Source organism: Neophocaena asiaeorientalis, unplaced genomic scaffold (genome assembly GCF_003031525.2).
Source record: "Neophocaena asiaeorientalis asiaeorientalis breed wild unplaced genomic scaffold, Neophocaena_asiaeorientalis_V1.1 scaffold23, whole genome shotgun sequence".
NCBI lineage: Eukaryota > Metazoa > Chordata > Mammalia > Artiodactyla > Phocoenidae > Neophocaena > Neophocaena asiaeorientalis.
In genome coordinates, this window is record NW_020175047.1 from 1,747,018 (window position 1) to 1,769,134 (window position 22,117).

Here is a 22,117-nt window from a genome sequence, read left to right on the forward strand (position 1 = left end):
TTTTTTTTTTTTTTTTTTTTGAAAGAGAGAAAGCAAGCTCTCGTGTCTCTCTTTTTTTAAAAAAAAAATTTATTTATTTTATTTTTGGTTGCATTGGGTCTTCGTTGCTGCATGGGGGCTTTCTCTGGTTGCGGTGAGTGGGGGCTATCCTACTGTTCGTTGCGGTGCGCGGGCTTCTCATTGCAGTGGCTTCTCTTGTTGCGGAGCACAGGCTCTAGGTGCACAGGCTTCAGTAGTTGTGGTTCGTGGGTTCTAGAGCGCAGGCTAAGTAGTTGTGGCGCACTGGCTTAGTTGCTCTGCAGCGTGTGGGATCTTCCCGGACCAGGGCTTGAGCCCATGTCCCCTGCATTGGCAGGCAGATTCTCAACCACTGCACCACCAGGGAAGCCCAGTACTACACAGTTTTGATTACTGTAGCTTTATAGTAAGACTTACAGTCAGGTATTATAAGTCTCCAACTTTGTTCTTTTTAAAATACTCCTTGGGTATTCTAGGTTGTTTCCTTTCCATATACAGAAATGAGAATAGCTACCTCAGGGTTGTTGAGAGGGTTAAATGAGGCAGTCCTTACAAGTGCTTACTACCATGCTTGGCATTCAGTAAGGGCTCAGTATATCTCGTTGTTATCATTAAAAACATTTTGTTAAGTATTTACTATGTGCTAGGCACTAGGTCAGGTGTATTCACACCTGTCTATGTCTATGTTTATGTATAGATACACACATATACTTTATCTCCTTCCAGTTTCTTTTGCTTTCTTCACTTGTAAACAGGGAGGGAGTGGTCTGTGCAAATGTAGGACTTGAGATCAAGTATGTTTTTATACAAAGGGTTGAAAATGACCATCTCCTTGTGTTTTGTGGTGGCCTGAGAGAAACAGGGAAGATGGCAAGAATAGTTCTGGTACCATATATTCCTGGCATGTTTGAGATCCTGAGGGATGGAAAGGCTACACTGTTAATAATAATCTTATTTTATGATTCTCTTTCTATTACTTGTCATTGCATCAACTGAACTAATTCCAATGTAACATTCTCATAGTTGAGTTAATACTGAAACCTGAAATGTGTGACTGATTAAGGCAGGGAAAAGGAACGAATTCCTATGTTTCCTGAAATGCTGAATTTTTAATTCATAGCTTTAGCATTTCCAGGTCATGTGGCTGCCTTTAAGGGTGATTTGGAAATGCTTAAGAAATTAATAGAAGATGGAGTAATCAATATTAATGAACGTGATAATAATGGATCAACTCTTATGCATAAAGGTAAGTTATGATTCCTGCTTCATCTTCAGTTCTGACACAATTGCTGTTGAGTTATTTAGCTTTTATTTTTTATTTATTTATTTTTTAAAAAAATTATTATTTATTTTTGGCTGTGTTGGGTCTTTGCTGCTGCGCACGGGCTTTCTCTAGTTGGGGCGAGCGGGGGCTACTCTTTGTTGTGGTGCGCGGGCCTCTCATTGCAGTGGCTTCTCTTGTTGCGGAGCACGGGCTCTAAGCACACGGGCTTCAGTAGTTGTGGCACATGGGCTTAGTTGCTCCACGGCATGTGGGATCTTCCTGGACCAGGGCTCGGACCCGTGTCCCCTGCATTGGCAGGCGGATTCTTAACCACTGCGCCACCAGGGAAGTCCCCCCTCAGGTTTCTTGACTGAGGTTACACAGCTAGTAAGAGCAAAGCTGAGGTTTCATTCATTTTTTTCCATTCATTTATTCATCAACTCTATAGACATTTATTGAGTGTCTTTATATGCCAGCCACTTGCTAAGTTCTGTCCTGTCCTCCAGTCCTCCAATCTGTTGTTTAGTGGACCTAAACTCAGATCTTTTTGGACTGAGTTTCCCCCCAACAGTTTCCCTGCATTTTGAGATGGACCTAGAAGGAGGGGAGAAATTAGATGATCATATGATTGAGTGATGGGCACTAGGTGAGAAGACACATAAGCAGAGTTGTGGAGGTGAAAATTAATATTGAGTGCATGTGTTTTAAGGAAAGGTGGTGAACAGTTTAGGTAATCAGTGAAGGGCCCTGAACATTTTGAGTTATGAGGGTCAGAGGAATAAGCTATTTATACAAGATGGCAAAAGATTTTCAAAGTCTTTCACATTCACACAGATTGCACTTACATTTGGCCTGGTACAAGATTGGTCAGGAGCTATGAATACAGTAGATGAACACTGGATAAGGATTAGAAAAAACCTAGATTATAGTTTCAAATCCATTACTTACTGGCTGTATGATGTTAAATAGCCTATTTGAGCTTCAACATCTATATCTGTATGTAAAGCTCTCTGCATAGGGGCTGAGTACAGCAGATACTTGATTAAATATTTGTCTAATGAATGAATAAATGAAATAGAGAAAATAACATCTGGCCAACCTACTTCTGCTGGTTATTGTAAGGATTAGTATTTACAAAAATACTCTGCAGTGGTACTGTCCAAAATTTTAGAAAATTGTTCTAATAACAGTAACTTTTTTGTGTGTACATTTTGTTTTGTTTTTACAGCTGCTGGGCAAGGCCACATAGAGTGTTTGCAGTGGCTAATTAAAATGGGAGCAGACAGTAATATTACCAACAAAGCAAGGGAGAAACCCAGTGATGTGGCTAAGAGGTATCCCTATCTGCTTTGCTTCTTTCTTTTGTTTTTAAAGTTTTGCATTTACTCTCCTATACTCAGAAATCTCTGAAGATTTCTGGATTATAGGACTCAGTCAAATGCTGATGGAATGATAATTTTCAAGCTGAATTAACATTTGACAACATATCAGCTCTTCTCTCTAAAGCAGTGATTCTCAGCTGGGAGGTAGTAGTCCCCCTTCTTGGGGGGTGTGCATTTGGAAATGTGGGGAGGGGGTTGTCACAGTGATGGAGACCATCACTAATGTTTCATGAGGTCAGGTCCAGGAATGCCAGACATTCTACAGTGCTCAGAACAGTAGTGTACAACAAAGAATTGTCCCACCCAAATGCTGGTACCTGTTGAGAAATTCTGTGTGATAAAAAGGAGTAATCAAAAGGAGTCATGGATTTTGAAACAAATTTTGATATTTATATTTGAATTAAATGTAACACCTATTATTGAACACCTCTAGCTCATTCAGGTCAGGCCCTCACGGAATATTTAGTTCATCCATTTGTTCATTTGATTGTTTTTTCATTCAACTTCCTGTATACTTACCATGCTCCAAGTGCTATGGTTAGCATTAAGTTTACCAAGATGAAAAAAAATAGTCCTTGCCCTCAAGAAACTTACAGTCTTGTGGAGAGACAAATGTGCAAACATAACTTTTATTGATTATAATCAGTATGTCGTATTACATGTCATGTATAAGGTGCAGTAAGAGCACAGAAGAAAAAGTGCCCAAGTATTCCTATTCTAAAGTTGTGGGGGAGAAATGTTAATACAGATGATGGTAAGAGTTATGAAGGCAACTGCGGGGGACAGAATTTATATAGAAGTCTGGGAAAACTTTTTTTTGGAGAAAGCAACATTTATGCTGACACTTGAAGGAGGAAGAGTTTTAAGATAACACCTTGTGTGTCTGAGGAACGCATGTGATTCAGAACTGCTTGAATCTAAAGTAGGAGTGTGGGCTAAAAGTTGCACATGAGGCTTGACGGGATGCAAGGGCCTAATTATTCATTAAATTGCCATGCAATTTTTGTTTGTGAGTTCATGTTCCTTAAAATTTTGTCTGTGGGATCTCTTTGAAGCCATGGAATATGGTTTTGTTTTACCACATAGTAGCATCATTATCAACTCAGGCCCACTATTTTTTATTTTTTAAAATAGCTTTATCAAGGTATAATTGGCATATAGTAAAGTACACATATTTGTACAGCACAAACTGATGAATTCTGATATATGTATATACCTGTGAAATCATCACCACAATCAAGATAGTGAACATATCCATCACCCCCTAAAATCTCCTTGTGCACCTTTGTAATCTCTCCCTCCTACTGCTTTCCACTGCCCCATCCCCAAACAGACCCTAATTTGCTTTCTGTCACTATAGATTAGTTTGCATTTGCTAGAATTTTATATAAATGGAATCATACAGTATGTACTCTTATATATTTGGCTTTTTCCACTAAGCATAATTATTTTGAAAATCATTCATGTGTATTAGTGGTTCATCTCTTATTGCTGAGTAGTATTCCATTGACTGTGGAATTCCGTAGTATTCCATAGTTTGCTTATCCCCTTATCTGTTGAAGGATATCTTGTTTGTATCTACTTTTTGGTGATTATGAATAAAGCTGCTATAAACATTCAGGTACAGATTTTTGTGTGAACATAAGTTTTCAGTTCACTTGAGTAATACGTAGGAGTAGGATTGCTGAGTCAGATGCTAAGAGGGTGTGTTTATCAGAAACTGCCACAGTGCCTTCCAAAGTGACCACACCAATTTGCATTCCATCATCAGTGGATGAGTGTTTCTGTTGCTTCTTACCTTGCCAGCATTTGATAATTGTCAGAGTTTTTGATTTTCGTAATTCCAGTAGGTGTGTAGTGGTGTCTCATTGTGTTTTTTGTTTTTTCCTAATGGAAAATGATTTGGGGCATCTTTTCGTATACATATTTGCCATTTGTACGTTCTCCTTTGGTGAAGTGACTGTTCAGATCTTTTATCCACTTTTAAAACTTGGGTGGTTTTCTTATTGTTGAGTTTTAAGAACTCTTTCTATATTCTGGATACTAGTTCTTTCTCAGATTTTTGTTTTGTGAAGATTTTCTCCCAGTTGTGGTTTGTTTTTTCATTCTCTTAACAGTGAAGAGCAAAATTTTTTTAACAATTTGCTCTTCTATGGGTTATGCTTTTGGTATCATATCTAAGAAATCTTTGATTTACACCAAGTCACAAAGATTTTCCTTTATGTTTTCTTTTAGACATTGTTATAGATACAGTTTTAGGTTTTACATTAAGGTCTGTGATCCATTTTGAGTTAATTTTTGTATGTGGTATGAGGTATGTATCCAAGTTCTTTTTTTTGCATATGGATATCTAATTGTTCTAGCACCATTTGTTGAAAAAGCTGTCCTTTTTCTTCTATTGCCTTTGTGTCTTTGTCCACGTCAGGTGTCCATGTATGCGTGGGCTTATTTCCGTAGTCTGTATTTTATCCATTGATCTATTTGTCTGTCTTTATATCAGTATTACATGGGTGATTTAGTACTGTATCTGAATATATTCATAATTTCTGACCCACATTTCTTTGTCATTCATGCACCAAAGTGCTAGTGTGAGTGTAGTGTTATAGAAACAACCTTGAATCTGGCATAAAGCAAGTACTCAGTAAATGATAGCTGTGAAGTGACAATCTAGTAATAGAGATAATGAATTCTATTAACCGTACAACTTCCTATGTTTATTACTATATTGTTAATGATTTGCAGTACCTGGTGAAAGGTAAAGATATATGTGTGCATGTGCACATGGTTATGGAAGTGTGTGAACAAAATAAAATTTGAGGTTTTTATGTTTAGCGAGTAATTCTCCATGTCCTAAGAGAAAGCATTGAACATTTTTTTTTAAATTAATTAATTTATTTATTTTTGCTTAGGTTGGGTTTTTGTTGCTGTGCGCGGGCTTTCTCTAGTTGCAGTACGCGGGCTTCTCATTGCGGTGGCTTATTTTGCTGCAGAGCACGGCCTCTATGCGCACAGGCTTCAGCGGTTGTGGCACACGGGCTCAGTAGTTATGGCTTGCGGGCTCTAGAGCGCAGGCTCAGTTGCTGTGGTGCACGGACTTAGCTGCTCCGCGGCATGTGGGATCTTCCCAGACCAGGGCTCAAATCCGTGTCCCCTGCATTGGCAGGCGGACTCTCAACCACTGCACCACCAGGGAAGTCCCAGCATTGAACATTTTAATTAGCAAAACTGTGGGAAAAATAATGCAGATTACATACAATCACAACAACAACTTGAAAACCAAGGGTATATTATTAGAAGCTTCATAGAGATGTGGGAAAGATCAAAGAAAATAAGAAATGTGGATATGAAAGTCATTATTTTTCCATTAAATTTCAAAGCCATGCTGAGTGCTTTGAGGGTTGAGGAAGGATGAAGATTAAGGGGGCTAGAGCTATAGTTTTCCCTCTGGAACCAGAACTAATTCTATGATCTAAATTAGGCCATCAGGAAAAGGTAGTAAATACAGGTAAATCAAGTAGGGTGGTTCCGGGCTTTCTACTCAGTTGAGCAGCTCCGTTTGGGGACACACCAAATATTCTTTTGATATTGGGTCACTTCTTTCAGTTGGATTTTTGCCACTAAAAAATGGAATCTGGGAATTCCCAGGCAGTCCAGTAGTTAGGACTCCTCGCTTTCACTGCCGAGGGCCCGGGTTCAATCCCTGGTCGGGCAGCTAAGATCCCACAAGCCCTGCGGCATGGCCAAAAAAAAAAATTCTGGAATCATTCTTTAATATGACTGCTTGTCCTTAGTTTCCACTAACTGTTTGAATTCCCCGCATTGCTGGATATGCATCAAATTGTCACTGACCTTCAGATACAGTTTTCGTTCTTCACTGGTGTGTGAGTTGGTGGGATAATGTAGAGTGTAATTCCCTAAATTAAATGCAAACTGCTATTTCAATTTGAAAAAGATTGTGGATCTTGTAATTACTAATTCTTTTCTACAGGTTTGCCCATTTAGCAGCAGTAAAGCTATTGGAAGGACTACAGAAATATGATACAGATGATGAGAGTGAAATTGATGAAAATGATATTAAGTTTTTCATAAGACATGGTGTTGAGGGAAGCACTGATGCCAAGGATGATATAGGTCTCAGTGAGTCGGATAAAACAGATGCCAGAGGTAAGTGTGCCAACTCTTCCATGATTTTTCCTTTAAAAAATACCACAGATTTGGGAATTATTTTAAAGACAACTACCATCTACAAGGTAAAATACTTTGATATTTTTTTGGGGGAACCAGAACTAGTACAGATTTTTGTACTAGGGGTTGTTGAACATATAAAGAATGTGAGACATGATCTTTGTCCCTCAAAGAGGAAAGGGGTATTTTCCTGCCATATAACCCTGATTTCACTTCTCATGATATTTGTCAGAGAGCCATGGTTCATATGAATGGATGAGAGGAACTGTTTCAATGGCACTCTTTCATAGAAGAAAGGTGAGAAGGATCTTTTTGAACGGAGGCTAACCAAAGCAGAGGCAGCTGTAGTAAAGTGAGCAGAGCTTGGCACTGGATTCAGACATCAGAGCTTCACCTCTTTCTAGCTGTGTTACTTTCTGAACCTTGGTTTCCTCATCTGTAAAAATGAGAATATTAACGTAATGTCATCCCACAGACTGCACTAGAGAATGGGAAGTGCCTAGAGGCTTAGTAAATGTCAATTCCCTTCCTCATGATCTCTGGAAAGTATTTTCAGTTATTCTGGCAGGAAAAACTAGTACCAAAACTGTATTGTCTGAGAAAAACTTCTAGTTCATGTCTAAATTTAAAAAAAAAATTATTTTTAAGAGCTCCCAGAACATCGTCAGGCAGAACCTCACTCTCCAGGTGATGGTAGAAGCCTCTTTCCTGGTGAATGCAACCTAAAAGATGCTGATATTAGGGGCTCCCAACAAGCAGCCCACCTGGATCACCCCACAGTGAGACTCAGAGTCAGTGATCCCTTCAGAATTTCCTGACAGCTTTATTTTAAAGAGCTTCACTGAGATATAATTCACATACCATTCAATTTACCCATTTAAGGTGTACAATTTAATGGTTTCTAGTATATTCAGATTTGTGCAACCATTATTACAATAAAATTTGTAACATTTCCATCACCCCCCAAAAGAAACCTCATACCCATTAGTAGTCAATCCCCCTAACCTCTACCTTCTTCTCCCTTCCCCTCAAACCACCCCCCAATTAGGCAACTGCTAATCTACTGTCTGTCTCTATAGGTTTGCCTATTTGGGGCATTTCATATGAATGGGATGATACCATATATGGTTTTTTGTGACTGGCTTCTTTCACTTAGCACAATGTCTTCAGGGTTTATGCACATTGTAACGTGGATCATTACTTCATAATTTATTCCTTTTTATTGCCAAATAATATTTTTGTATGGATATACCACATTTTATTTTATTTTTAATTTTTTATTTATTTTTTCCTAAATTTATTTGGCTGCACTAGGTATTAGTTGTGGCATGCAGGATCTTTGTAGCGGCATGCAAGCTCTTAGTTGCAGCATGTGGGATCTAGTTCTCTGACCAGAGATCACACCCGGCCCCCCTGCATTGGGAATGTGGAGTCTTAGCTACTGGACCACCAGGGAAGTCCCTATACCACATTTTATATATCTACTCGTCAGTTGTTGGACATTTGAGTTGTTTCCACATTTTGGCTATTAAGAATAATGCTGCTGGGACTTCCCTGGTGGTCCAGTGGGTAAGACTCCACACTCCCAGTACAGGGGGCCCGGGTTCGATCTCTGGTTGGGGAACTAGATCCTGCATGCCGCAACTAAGAAGTCCGCATGCCGCAACTAAGAAGTCCGCATGTTACAACTAAAGATCCCGCATGCCTCAACGAAGATCCCATGTGCCACAGCTAAGACCCGGCACAGCCTAAATAAATAAATAAATAAATATGAAAAAAAATAATGCTGCTATGAACATTTGTATACATGCTTTTTTGAAAATGGAAATGTATTTTCATTTCTCTTGGATATACACCTAGCAGCTGGAATTGCTGCATCATCTGGTAAAAATATGTCTAACATTTTGAGGAACTTTCAAGCTGTTATGCAAAATAGCTGCACCATTTTATATTCCCACCAACAATGCCTGAGGGTTCCAGTTTCTCCCCTTCCTTGCCAATACTCGTTATTGTTTGTCTTGTTAATAACTAAAACTGTTTTAATGAGTGTGTAGTGGTATCTCAGTGTAGATTTGATTGGTGTTTCCCTAATGAATAATGATGTTGAGTATCTTTTCATGTGCCCATTGATCATTTGTATATCTTTTGGAGAAATGTCTATTCAAATCCTTTGCCTATTTTTCAGCTGAGTTGTTTATCTTTTTACTATTGAGTTGTAAGAGTACTTGCAGATATAAGTCCCTTATATCTGCAAGTATAAGTATTTGCAGATACTTTCTCCTATTCTGTGGGTTGTCTTTTAACTTTTTTTTTTAACATCTTTATTGGAGTATAATTGCTTTACAATGGTGTGTTAGTTTCTGCTTTATAACAAAGTGAATCAGATAACTTTCTTAATGATGTCCTTGCCAGTGCAAGTTTTTAATTTTGATGCAATCCATTTTATCTATTAAAAATTTTTTTTTGCCTAAATTTCTTTTTTGTTGATTGTACTGAGAATTAGCAAGGACTTATTAGAACTGCAGAAGATGAACAGTTGATTTGTAGAATTTCAGTGTCTTCTGAAATTAGTTGAGTAGGAGATTTTTGTGAAGTGATCATTGTCAGTGAATCACAAAAATTTTTAAAGATGTTTAAGGAAAGACCAAGAACGAAGCTAGAACAGTTTCCTTCTGTGGTGTGTTTGACACAAATGCACTCTTACACCCTTGCCATATAGTGAGTCTCTGGCTGGTGCCCAGCTGGGGTGCTTGCAGCTAGTGAAGGTACTATATATGAAGTCCTGTGCTATTTGACATGACTATTTAATTTTATTCCAGGGCAAAATCCAAAGGACTGGCCAGTCTCTTGGAATACTAGGTTTTGCCAGAGTGCCTACGGGGGACTGATTGGATTTCTTGTCATCACAGACTTCTTGGAACTGAGCCTCAATTCAGAGCATTCTTTAGTGAATTAGGTTTAGGGTCATGGCATCATAGAACCCCATTTGAGGTTTGACTCCTGGCTCAACATTCCTGTCACATGTCATCCAGCATCCAATCACCTTCAGTGACAAGGCCCCCACTATCACCCGTGTGGCCCATTTCTACCTTTTGACAGGGGTAAATGTATAAGGCACTTATCATAGTGTCCTTCCCATCACAGGCACTCCACAAATACATGATAGCTCTTAACTTTTTTTCTTTTTTAACATCTTTATTGGAGTATAATTGCTTTACAGTGGTGTGTTAGTTTCTGCTTTATAACAAAGTGAATCAGTTATATATATATATATATATACATATGTTCCCATATCTCTTCCCTCTTGCGTCTCCCTCCCTCCCACCCTCTTAACTGTTTTTGTTGAAAAGTTTCGCCTTTGTTAAGATCTTTCTTCCTGGAACTAATCCCTATTAATCCTAGCTCTTACCTCTGATGATCCCATAGAACAGCCCTTTCAAAACATAGCCTTCAAATGTTAAAGAATTAAATAAACCATCACAATTCTTTCCATTTTATGTAACATTAAAAAAAAGATCCCCTCTACTTGTTTGCTATTAGTTATGGTGGATCCCAAACCTGTCTGCCCGTCAGAATTGTCTGAGGAGCTTTTACTAACTACTGATACCTGAATCTGTAGGACAGCTATGGGGCTCAAACATATACATTTTTAAAAAGTACCCCAGTTGATTCTGATGTATGTAGTTTGGAACCTGCAGTTCTAACCTATTGAGAGATAAATCAGTGGTGAGTGTCAGGGAGAAGAGGCTGTGATTTGCTAACCTGGTTGTAAAGCAGAGTTTCTCAGCTTCTGTGTTATTGACATTTTGGGCCAGATACTTATTTGTTGAGGGGGGCCACCTGTGCATTTTAAGGTATTTAGTAGCATCCTGAGCCTCTACATGCCAATAGTCTGTTTCCCTCCATCCCCCGAGGTTTAACAAGTAAAAGGTCTCCAGATATTGCCAAGTGTTCCTTGGAGGAGAAAATCACCCCAGGTTGAGAACTTGTACCACAAAGGATAGAAAAAATCATGGTTTTGATAGCTGGAGAATAGCTCAAGGTAGCTCTTAACACACTTCTTTCTCAATATCCTCTTGCCTAGATATTACAAGTGACTAATCATAAAATTGGGGGGCTGGATTAGTTCTGATTTATCATAAATAAATCAAGCATATTTCAGTTTTTCTAATTTTCTGACATAAATAGATTGTGCATGGTCCTGTAATATATAACTAGTCCTAAAACACTGCTAGCCAGCCTTCCTCCCCTCCCCTCCCCTTCCCTTCCTTTCCCTGGTATTAATAGTCATAACAGTGATATATCCTCCAACAGCAGGAACAGAATCCTCCATTTAGATATTTCACTGCTTGTTCACCCTAATACTCTGCTACTGATATGTGTCCTTCTATATAGACACCACCCTCCCTCCATCTCCTTCCCCGAACCATACAGACACTGACCATGCAGACACTGGCTTTAGAGGAAGAGTATGCTCCAGGACCAGCATCCTGTGAGCTCATGAGCTGTTATCTGTCTAAACTAGGTTCCTGTTCAACTCTGTCTTGCAGTGAGAGCTTATAAGAAAATTGTAGAATTGAGACACCTCCTGGAAATTGCAGAGAGCAACTATAAACACTTGGGAGGCATAACAGAAGAAGATCTAAAGCAGAAGAAAGAACAGCTTGAGTCTGAAAAGTAATGTCCTCAAAACTTTGATGGTTTGTTTTTACTTACCTTTCTAAATGCCACGTGAGGGTTTGTTGATTAACAACTTATTTTTTCATCCCCACCAAAGGGTGTGAGTTTCCAACCCGTTTTCCTCCTAAGCCCCCAGATGGAGAAGGTGTTAAGATTTTTTAAAAATTGTGGTAAGGGACTTTCCTGGTGGCACAGTGGTTAAGAATCCACCTGCTAGTGCAGGAGACATGGGTTCGAGCCCTGGGACGGGAAGATCCCACATGCCGCAGAGTAACTAAGCCCGTGCACCACAACTGCTGAAGCCCGCGTGCCTAGAGCCTGTGCTCTGCAACAAGAGAAGCCACCGTAGTGAGAAGCCTGTGCTCCGCAACAAAGAGTAGCCTCCACTTGCCGCAACTAGGGAAAGCCTGCGCGCAGCAACAAAGACCCAACACAGGTCTTCGTTGTGGTGCCAAAAACTTGTGCACCAATTAAAAAAAAATTTTTTTTTAATTTTTTAAAAATTAAAAAAAAGTTGTGGTAAAATACACATAAGCATAACATATATCTTAACCACTTTTAAGGCAGAATTCAGTAGTGTTAAGTACATTCCACATTTTTGTACAACCATCCTCCAGAACTTTTTGTCTCGCAAAACTAAAACGCTAAGAAGAGTTCCTGTTTTCGTTTTTTTGTCTGTTTTTTTTTTTTTTGTGGTACACGGGCCTCTCACTGCTGTCGCCTCTGCCGTTACGGAGCACAGGCTCCGGACGCGCAGGCTCAGCTGCCATGGCCCACGGGCCCAGCTGCACCGCGGCACGTGGGATCTTCCCGGACCGGGGCACGAACCCGTGTCCCCTGCATTGGCAGGCGGACTCTCAACCACTGCGCCACCAGGGAAGCCCCTTTGTTTTTTTGAGACCACAGTTACTTTGAGCTTTTCAACCAACACAGTCTCTAGCCATCCCTATCGAATTGGACTGCTTGCTCACAAGTCACCAACCTAGTCCTATGTTCACGGACAGTGGCACCCCTCAGAACGCCTGCATATTCCCTCACTTTTCACTTCCTGCACCTGAAATTGGCTCTCGGTACATATGGTACCTCTCTAGTTAATTAATGGCTGCTGGGATAGAGGATGCCAAGTGCTTATTTCCTCCCACTGCCTCTTTGCTTGTCTCTGCTTTCCACAGTGGACAGGGAACACAGGGAGACAGGAGGGGAGACTTGTAGTTTAATCAGAACAAGGGTCTGTAAAGAGCAGTGCACATGGATTTTCCACTTCCCCTGCCCTTTCCTTTGGTTGGGTCTCTTTCCCTCATACTCTTAGAACCTCCTGTTTCTCTTGCATTCACCCTCTTCTGAATTCAATCTCAGTAAGAGGTCTGGTAAATGTATTCAGAGTAACATCTAAATCTTTGATAAGATGGGTACTTGGGAGTTTGAACAGAAGACAAAATCTTAAGCCAAAATACTCTGTCTCTTAATGGGATTTTAGGCACTAGGAAGTTGTGGTAGACCAAAAAGAAATTTTCTTTTTTTTAATCAGGGGCCTCCTTGGTATCTCATAAATCACATCACGTAAGTGCTGTCCACTGCCCCTCTCTCTCTCTCTCTCTCTCTCTCTCTATATATATATATATGTATGTATGTAGGTTTGTATATTTTGGCTGCATTGCACAGCATGCGGGATCTTAGTTCCTTGACCGGGGATTGAACCCGTGCCCCCTGCAAGGGAAGTGTGGAGTCCTAACCACTGGACCGCCAGGGAATTCCTGACTGCCTCTGTATTGATTAAAGTGTTTGAGATGTAGAATATTTTTAGTATTGGCCTCTGCCTAAGAACCTAGCTGAAAGTTCTTAGCTCCCTTGTAGTCTAGAAAAGTACTTCACAGTAGAGCAATTATTTCCTAGATAATGAGCTTTAAATTTTGTTCCCTTTACTTCTCTTCCAAGACATATTACTGTACTACTGCTAGGGATGCTTGTAGTACTTCTGAGCACTACTGTATGGTAGGCACTGTATAAGCCTCTTGTATATATTGTTTCATGCAGTCTTCACAGCTCCATTAGCTATTATCTCGGTACGTGGATTAGGAAACCAAGACTGAATTTACAAGTAACTCGCATGAAGTCACAAAGGGAGGACTAAGCGTGGGGGGTGGGGCCAGGATTTGTGTCTGAGTCTATATGACTCCAAACCTATTATCCAAGGTCATTACAATTTTAATAATAGTCTTTAATGGAACGTTTAATTCTAATGTTCACATTTCAGTGTGAAATGGTTATTATATTGATGTAAGTCATTTGAGCAGGATTTTTTTTTTTTATAAAGATTGCTTTAGCCTTTGTGCCAGATTGTAGTTTCTTATTAGCTGAGACTGCAGTGTTTCCTCTGAGTAAGCTTTACTTCTTCTCTAGTATGTGTTTCTCACTTTGTGTTGAGTACATCTGAAGACATTTATTCTTTGGGTACAAACTCCTGATCTTATATCTAATTGTAAAGGAAACCTGGATAAGTATTAGTTTGAGAGATGTCCTTTTGCCTTTGTCGTTATTGATTGGTTAGATGAAACCCAGAATACAGCAAAACGTGGTTGTGTTATTCTGTCCTGGGGCTGATTTTCTCTTCTCATTTGCTGAATTCTAGGTTTCCACAGTTAATGTTCTTCTTTCCTATCTCCAACCTCAACCCCACTCACTTCCATACCAGGGCTACTACTGTATACTCTTAGATTGCCCTCCTTCAGACCTGACATCCAACTCAACATGCCTTGGGAGTTCTGGTGCCCTCACCATCCAGCAATAAGGCAGAAAGAAACCCTGGTTCCAGTCCTAGCATCACTTGTCTGGGTATATTTTAACATCTTCCTGATATGTTTCCCAACTTCCTGTCCCTGCTCCCTCACCCCCCACCCTCATCCCCTGCAGTCTGTTCATCATGCTAAAACCTAAGTCAGATAAATCTCACATATTGTTGACTGAAAGAAGCCAGGCACACAAATGAATATAATGTACAACTTCATTTACAAGCAGAGACAAAACTAATCTAACACGATAGGTATTCAGAAGTGTGGTTACCTCTGCGAAGTGACGGTTGCCTGGGAAGGGCATGAAGGAACTTTCTGAGATGATGGAAGTATTTTGTATCTTGGTAGTCATGGTGGATGCATTAGTGGAAACTCATTGAATTGTTTAGTTGATATTTGTGTAATTCACTCAAAGTAAATTTTACATCATTAAAAAAAACAAAGCTAAACAAAGCAAAAGACATTTAAGTTAGAGCATGCCGTTTCTCTGTTGAGATCCTCTAATGGCTTCCCATTTCACTCAGAGTAAAAGCCGAGTCCTTGTTGCGACTTACCAGGCCCTACTTGTTCTGGCTCCCTTTTACCTCTCTGACTACTCCAGCCACATTGGCTTCTTTCTTCGAGTTCACCAGGTGTTCTTCTGCCTTAGGGCCTTTGCACTTGCTATTCTCTCTGTCTGGGATGCTCGTACCCCAGATGTCTACTTGATTATCTCTTATTTCCTTTTGGACTTTGCTCACAAGCCCCCTTCTCAGTAAGGCCTTCCCTGGTCATTGTGTATGGGGTATTAACCCCCTCCTCAACAACATTTCTATTATTTTCTTGCTTTATTTTTTTCTCCCTTAGCATTTATCACCTTCCAACATACTTATATTTACTTACTTATATTGAAATACATATATTTACTTATTTATTTTACTGTCTTCCACCACTGCTGCCAAGGTAGGCCCCACAAGGGTAGATGTGGCCTGTTTTGTTCACTGCTTTTATCTCCAGTATGTATAGATCAGTGCTGGCTCATAGTACACTCTCAGTATATATTTGTTGAAAAAATGCTTTCTTTGTTTTATTTGCCTTAAATATAATGTATATAATGTATGGATACTTTTCACTATTACCAAAAATAATTGCTAGTTGATATTGGAGATTGATTGAAACCAAATTTTTTTGACAGGACTATCAAAGAGCTGCAGGGCCACCTAGAGTATGAACGACTACGCAGAGAAAAATTAGAATGTCAGCTGGATGAGTATCGAGCAGAGGTGGATCAACTCAGGGAGATGCTGGAAAAAACTCAGGTTCCCAACTTTGCGGCTGTGGTTGGTATCCTTCTTAACACATTTATCTTTCTCAAGAAGTAGTATACAAGAGTAGCTAAGAGTACCAGCTTTGGAGGGGGCTATTTGGGTTTGAATCCTGGCTGCAGCCCTTTTTGGTTTGGACAAGTCATTTAACCTCTCTTTGCCTTATTTGTAAATTGGAGTTAATAACATATTTTCTAGGAGTAAGGAGTAAAGGAATATACATATACACATACATATATATATATACACACACATACATTACTCTATAAAACTATATATACATACACATACATATGTGTCTATGTACCTACCTATCAGTTGGAATAGCAACCTGGTTCATATGTGTGCAGTAAGTTTTATTATTATTGTATCATGTAAGGAAAAAAATTTTATAAGCAGAGTAATCAATAAGAATTCTGAGACAGCTATGGAGTATGTATGTTTTAATTCTAAATATCCAAAATAAACTGCTCTAAAAAGAAACTGACATGAGAAACAGATAACAAAGAACAAATGAAGAAAAGCAGGTGGAGTATAGAAAATAGAGTGAAAGTGACAGCAAGAAACCCCCAGTGGTGCTTGCATTTCAGGCCATCCAGTCTCAGTAGAGCAGGCAGAAAGCTCACCAGGGAAACTTTGGCCCTCACTCTCCCCTGCTCTGAAGATGTGGCCTTTGTGGACAGTTCATGTGACATGGTGTAGGGATTCAGGTACGTTTCATATTTTCCTTCCATAGGGAATTTTTTTCTTCAGTCCTCGTGGGTAAGTTAATTTTGTTCCAGATCTACATCACCTCAAATATGATATATAATAAAAACTTCCTGGCTTCTTTTTATTTTGTACAAGGTAATCATTAGTCTCTTTAATAACCACTTAAAAAGTATTAATATATGTGCTTATTGTAAAATGTTAAAAACAGGGCAGATGCTCCTCCCCATATCAAGTTCCACTCTCCAGAGGAAGCCGCTATTAATGGTTTGGTCTCATATTAGACAACATTCTGTTCATCTGCAAACGTGTGTATTTCTGTATGCAAATTCACTTTCTCTGGGTTTTGGTATCTCACCAGTGCTTAATTTTCCAAGGGATAGAAATAATCATCATAATCTATTATCTTCATTTTTGCAGTGACCATCTTATACCACGTTTAGCCTCTGGGGACACTTTAGTATGGAGAGGCTGGCTGGGGCAGTCATGTGGTGTTGGCTAGTGGACATACACCTTTTATAAACTACCACTGACACTCCAGATCCGCTCCCTCTCCACCTTGTGGCAGGAACTCTGCCTATTCTAGTCTCCTCAGAGGCAAGAACATACATTGTTCTTCGCTAGCTAGCTGCCTAGATCTTTTGGAGATCACCCGAGCTGCACGCCTTTTGAGTCAATCCAGATTGATGGTCTACATAGAAAATTTTTGGTTTTTAGCTATTTAAAATTATTCTTTTCTTGCCCAGAAATGTCTGTTCCCAGAGTGGTTTGATGTCATACACTAATAGAGCACATCCTTCCTAAGACCTTGCTCTCTACCAACAATGTGTAGCTTTCAGGAGCGCTGACTCGAGGTCCCTGTACTCTGGGCCCATCGTTTTTCGCGGTTTTTGCGGTAGGTTACACGAGTTTTTGTAAATGAGCAAATGTCACTGACCTCTAATGGCAGCTGCTTATTTTCTGTTCTGCAAAAGCTTCTGGGTCTCAATTTCCTCATCTTTAAAATGAGGATAACACCTACCTCATGGGATGGTATTGATGTTAGATGAAATACTGTGTAGAACTCCTGAGGTATTTTCTGTCTACTAGTATTCATGGTATTCTCCCTTCCTCATATCCTTTTCTTTTTTTTCCTTTCTTTCAATTTTCTACATTTGAGTTGTATAAACAGTCAGTGGATAAATGTGTGTAGCCCTATGCATCTGAAAGGAGGAGGAATTAGTTTATTGTGGAGCCTAAATATGTAAAGTATAAATAGAATGAACTTTTGATTCAGTGCTCATTTATATAGAGGCTTCAAGAAGCTCTGACTAAATCTCTCCTGCCACCTTCTGGTAAGGACCTATGATTGCATATGACTTTTTCCCCTATGAAAGAATCTGCAAGAGCATAATTTTTAGCCAGAAAAAAAATTCCTAGGATAGTCTGACATAATGCACTTAAATAGGTTTTTTATAATAATAATAACTGGTTTTGATAATAATACATTTTTATAGTGCTTTCTCACATATTGTCTCAGCCTGCATTAACCCACTTCACCAGCCTTATTTTCTATTCTCCTACACATCGCCTACCTTTTCTGAACTTGCCCCACACTTTCCCACCCCCAAGCCTTTGCTCATTTTGTCCATATACTTTGAAGCCTTTCTGTCAACTCTGCCTCTCAAAATCCTCTTTAGGAACCATCTTGTTCATCAACCTTGTCCTAACCCCCTTGACCACAAATGATCTGTCCTCCTTTCAGCAAGCACTTTGTACTGCTCTGAGGGCACCTCATCATTTGTATTATAGTTCAATTGGCTACTTTACACACAGCACTGAAAATTTAAATTCTGTGAGATCTAACTTGCCTTGATTAATAGCATCATCATCATCAACAGTTACTGAGTACTTGCTATGTGTTGCGCTCAGTGCCAGGAACTTTATATCTGGCAGATGTTATTTTCTTCATTTTACAAATAACAAACCAAATCTCAGAGAAAATAAGGAATTCGCGTAAAGTCACACAGCTTGTTAGATGGGCAGCCATGATTTGAACCTAACTGCCTAACCCCCTTTTAGTGACACTCGTTACTGCCAGTATAGCCCCTTTGCCCTTCCAGCTCACTCACTGTGCTTATGAGAAGATTTAGTTTGAAAAATTGGTCTTTAAAAAATTTTTTTAAAAGATGATGTTGGGGGTAGGAGTTTATTAATTTTATTTATTTATTTTTGCTGTGTTGGGTCTTCATTTCTGTGTGAGGGCTTTCTCCAGTTGTGGCAGGTGGGGGCCACTCTTCATCACAGTGCGCGGGCCTCTCACTATCGCGGCCTCTCTTGTTGCGGAGCACAGGCTCCAGACTCGCAGGCTCAGTAGTTGTGGCTCACGGGCCCAGTTGCTCCGCAGCATGTGGGATCCTCCCAGACCAGGGCTTAAACCCGTGTCCCCTGCATTAGCAGGCAGACTCTCAACCACTGCGCCACCAGGGAAGCTCGGTCTTTAAAATTTTTGATGTTAGGTCTTCAAATAAGTGAATTTATTTATGAAAATTTAAATATAAAATTTATAGTAATTTGATAAAATGTTACTTATACTGGAATTATACACAGTAATTCAAACATTTATTTCAAGATATGTCTTAAATACAAAGTTGAGGTGATGAAGCTTCCAAAAGATAACACAGTGGGATATCTTTGTGACCTTGGGGTAGAAAAAAAATTGATAGATTCAACTTTATTAAAATAAGCCTTCACTTTATCAAGGGCAACATTAATAAAGGCAAGCCAAAGAGTAGGAAAATATATCTCCTTCCTTATTTTCCTTCCTTCTATCCAAAAGCACAAAGAACTTACACAAACCAGTATGAAAAAGACAGACAACCCAGTAAAAAACCGGGCAAGACATGATCAGGCGCTTCACAAAATAAGATATACAAGTGGCCAATAAACGTGAAAGTGTACTCAGAAGTGTTACCAGAATTATTAGTTATCACAGATATAAATTAACACCCAACAAGATGTCAGTATACCACCAAAATGGCTAAAACAATACAAAACAGACATTACCAAGTATTGATGGGGATGTGGAGCAAGTGGAACAATTTGTTTGGCCATATTGAGTACAGCTGAACTCAGTTCCCAGTGCAATGAGTACATGTCTCTTGATGTACACAGATGGGCACCAAAAGACATGAACAAGAATATTCATATTAGCATTAGTATAAATATCCCCCAAACTGGATAAAAAATTCTATCAACAGTAAGAATAAATACATTTTGGTATAATCATACAATGGAATATTATAAAGCAATGGAAATGTATGAATTACTGCTCTACACATCACTATGGGTCAATTTCACAAACATAATGCTGAGCAAAAGAAAACTACAGTATGATACCATGCAGTCCCCAAATACGTAAAATAAATCAAGTTAATAGTGCCTGGGAGGAGGCAAATGGATGATTCTGGGATACAGGTAATGTTCAGTTTCTTGTTCAATTTCTTGATTTCATTTGTGGTCACATTGGGTGTTTTCACTTTGTAAAAATTCATCACACTGTACACTTTTCGGGGTGCTCTTTGATAGGTGTATTGTACTTAAATAAAAATGTTTACTTAAAAAACGTAAACTAGATGGGAACTATAATAGCTTTGGTAGAGATGTCTGTCTACAGATTGATGCAGCACTGAACTCCTCATAGCTTCCATCTCCAAAACCAGTATCATTCGAGAAGTCGTTGGTCTAAAGCTTTGGGCCATGCTTGCTAGTCAGGAACAGCCAACCTGGAACTGGTAATATTCTATGAATACTTCTGTGTTTAACTTACCCTTGTTTTCTATCTCTGCTGGGCTTCTCCCTGTCCTCTGACATCCTAGCCTGTGAGCCTGTAAGGGTCCTTGGAGCAATCTGAGGGCTTAAGTGAGTTTATCCAATCTGAGCTGTTAGTCTAAGGAAGTTCTAGAAGTTTGTGATTTCTCTCTCTCTCTATTGGTTACTACTTTGACACTCTGATGAGAGACTGTTCTGGTAATCAAAGTGGGATTTATCTCCCTTTAGTTGTGTATGCTTCCCAAAACTTACCAGATTGCATGAAATTGTTTTAAAAACAAGAATTCCATATACCCAGGCAATAATTTGTAGACACATAACCTGTCAACAGTTTCATGCAGTATTATTAATCTCTTCAACAAACCTGTAAATTCTTTCAGATGGAAACCGGTTAATATTTAAAATATATACATTTTCACATAGGGGTGGTGGTTTAATTTACACTTAGAATTGCTTTAGGTGTCTAAGCACCATGAATCATGTGTTTAATATCTCAGTATTGCAGTTCTCTTTTCCTGAGTTTGGGAGAAAACACATATTAGGGAGAAATATGTTTCTGTCTATAATTTATGATGAGGAAGAGGAAATGACTAATCTTGGTGAAGAATGTTCCCCCAATGCAGAAACTTCTGGAATTTGGAAGTTTGGAACTTTCAACGAACACTTACTGGAGGCCTGTTGAGTGCCAAGCACATATTTTCTTTTGAACTAGTTTACAGTAAGGCTTGCTTGGTTTGGTAGAACAACGTACATATTTGATGTTAGTAGATGCTTTGGTATTTGACCACTATTTCTAGAGTATTTGGGATTGTTTAAACTCCTTCAGGAGTTAGCATATATGAAAAGTAAAGGAAAGTAAATATTAACTGTTTCTGAAAGTCTGGTAACTCTATTAAGCACTAGAAAATTGGCTACCTCTGACAAGTAGCTTCCTCTCTTTTCCTACATTTTCTATATTCTTTCTCTAATTCTATCTATCTAGTTGGATGAGGTTAATAAACTCCTGCCCTACCTCAGTGTTCTTTCATAGACATTATTGCATTCATCCCCTAATGATCTTGAGGACCTCTTGAAAGCTGGGGAGTGAACTGAGCACCTCTTTTATATCTGCTATTCCACCACAGACTCCTGAGTGGGAACCAGATCTCATTCCTTTTTGTGTACCTGTAGCACAGTATACACAGTATACAGTGTAGTTTTAGGAACTGAATGAGCAATTTTTTGCTGGAAGACAGGATGGAGGAATGGTTACAACATGAACTTTGGTGTTGGACAAAATTTGGATTTGAATCCTGCCATTTACTTAGTTTTGTGACCTTGGGAAAAGTTGATTAATGTCTTTGACTTCTATCCTTGTATCTATAAAATGTTGTTAATACAACCTATTTTACCTTGTTTTATATGTAAAGTATGAAATACAGTGGGTACCATATGCTAAGCCCCAGTAAAAGGTTTGTTGTTCCTGGTCTTCAGACTGGTTGGTAAGCTTTTTCAAGAGAAGGGACCATCATGTTGCCCTGTGCTCACCAGTGCCTGGCCACTCTATGGGAGGGCCAGCAGATTCCCCATCTATTCCTCTCTCAAGGGGGAGGGAACGTGTGTGGTTCTGTTTTCCTGGGTGGTGGAAAAACAGCAGTTTGCTTCTATGTTCACACACTTCTATGAGTTAAGCTGACTGACCTCGTTAGCAAAGGTGTAGGTGGGAACACCTTGGGGAATCCTACCTCCAGCCAGGGGCTCTCCTGATGGACATGTGGCCTTGTGATGTTCCTGAAACTCCTGCATTCAGATCTCTCCTGCCCAACTGGGTGCAGAGCACTTTTCTGACTAGAAGAATTATTCAAAGATGACTGACATCTAGTGAGTATCCACTGTGTTTCTAGTCCTCTCTTACTCCTTCCCAGAGCATTTATTGAGAATCTTCTGTGCTAGGTACTGAGAGTACCACAACGGATGAGAAATATTCAGAAACAGTGT

At 39.4% G+C, this 22,117-nt stretch overlaps 1 protein-coding gene across 3 annotated transcripts in view; it reads left to right on the top strand.

Annotated features, from left to right (window-relative positions):
- ANKRD42 (ankyrin repeat domain 42) overlaps positions 1-22,117 on the top strand; it is a 60,183-nt gene that overhangs the window by 27,738 nt on the left and 10,328 nt on the right. For 2 of the 3 annotated variants that reach the window (XM_024763567.1, XM_024763568.1), the window contains exons 7-11: positions 1,139-1,264; positions 2,511-2,616; positions 6,653-6,828; positions 11,400-11,526; positions 15,493-15,637. In XM_024763567.1, the coding sequence (XP_024619335.1) occupies positions 1,139-1,264; positions 2,511-2,616; positions 6,653-6,828; positions 11,400-11,526; positions 15,493-15,637 (680 nt within the window). The remainder of the gene's footprint in view (positions 1-1,138; positions 1,265-2,510; positions 2,617-6,652; positions 6,829-11,399; positions 11,527-15,492; positions 15,638-22,117) is intronic. The other variant, XR_003005738.1, reaches the window with a different exon arrangement.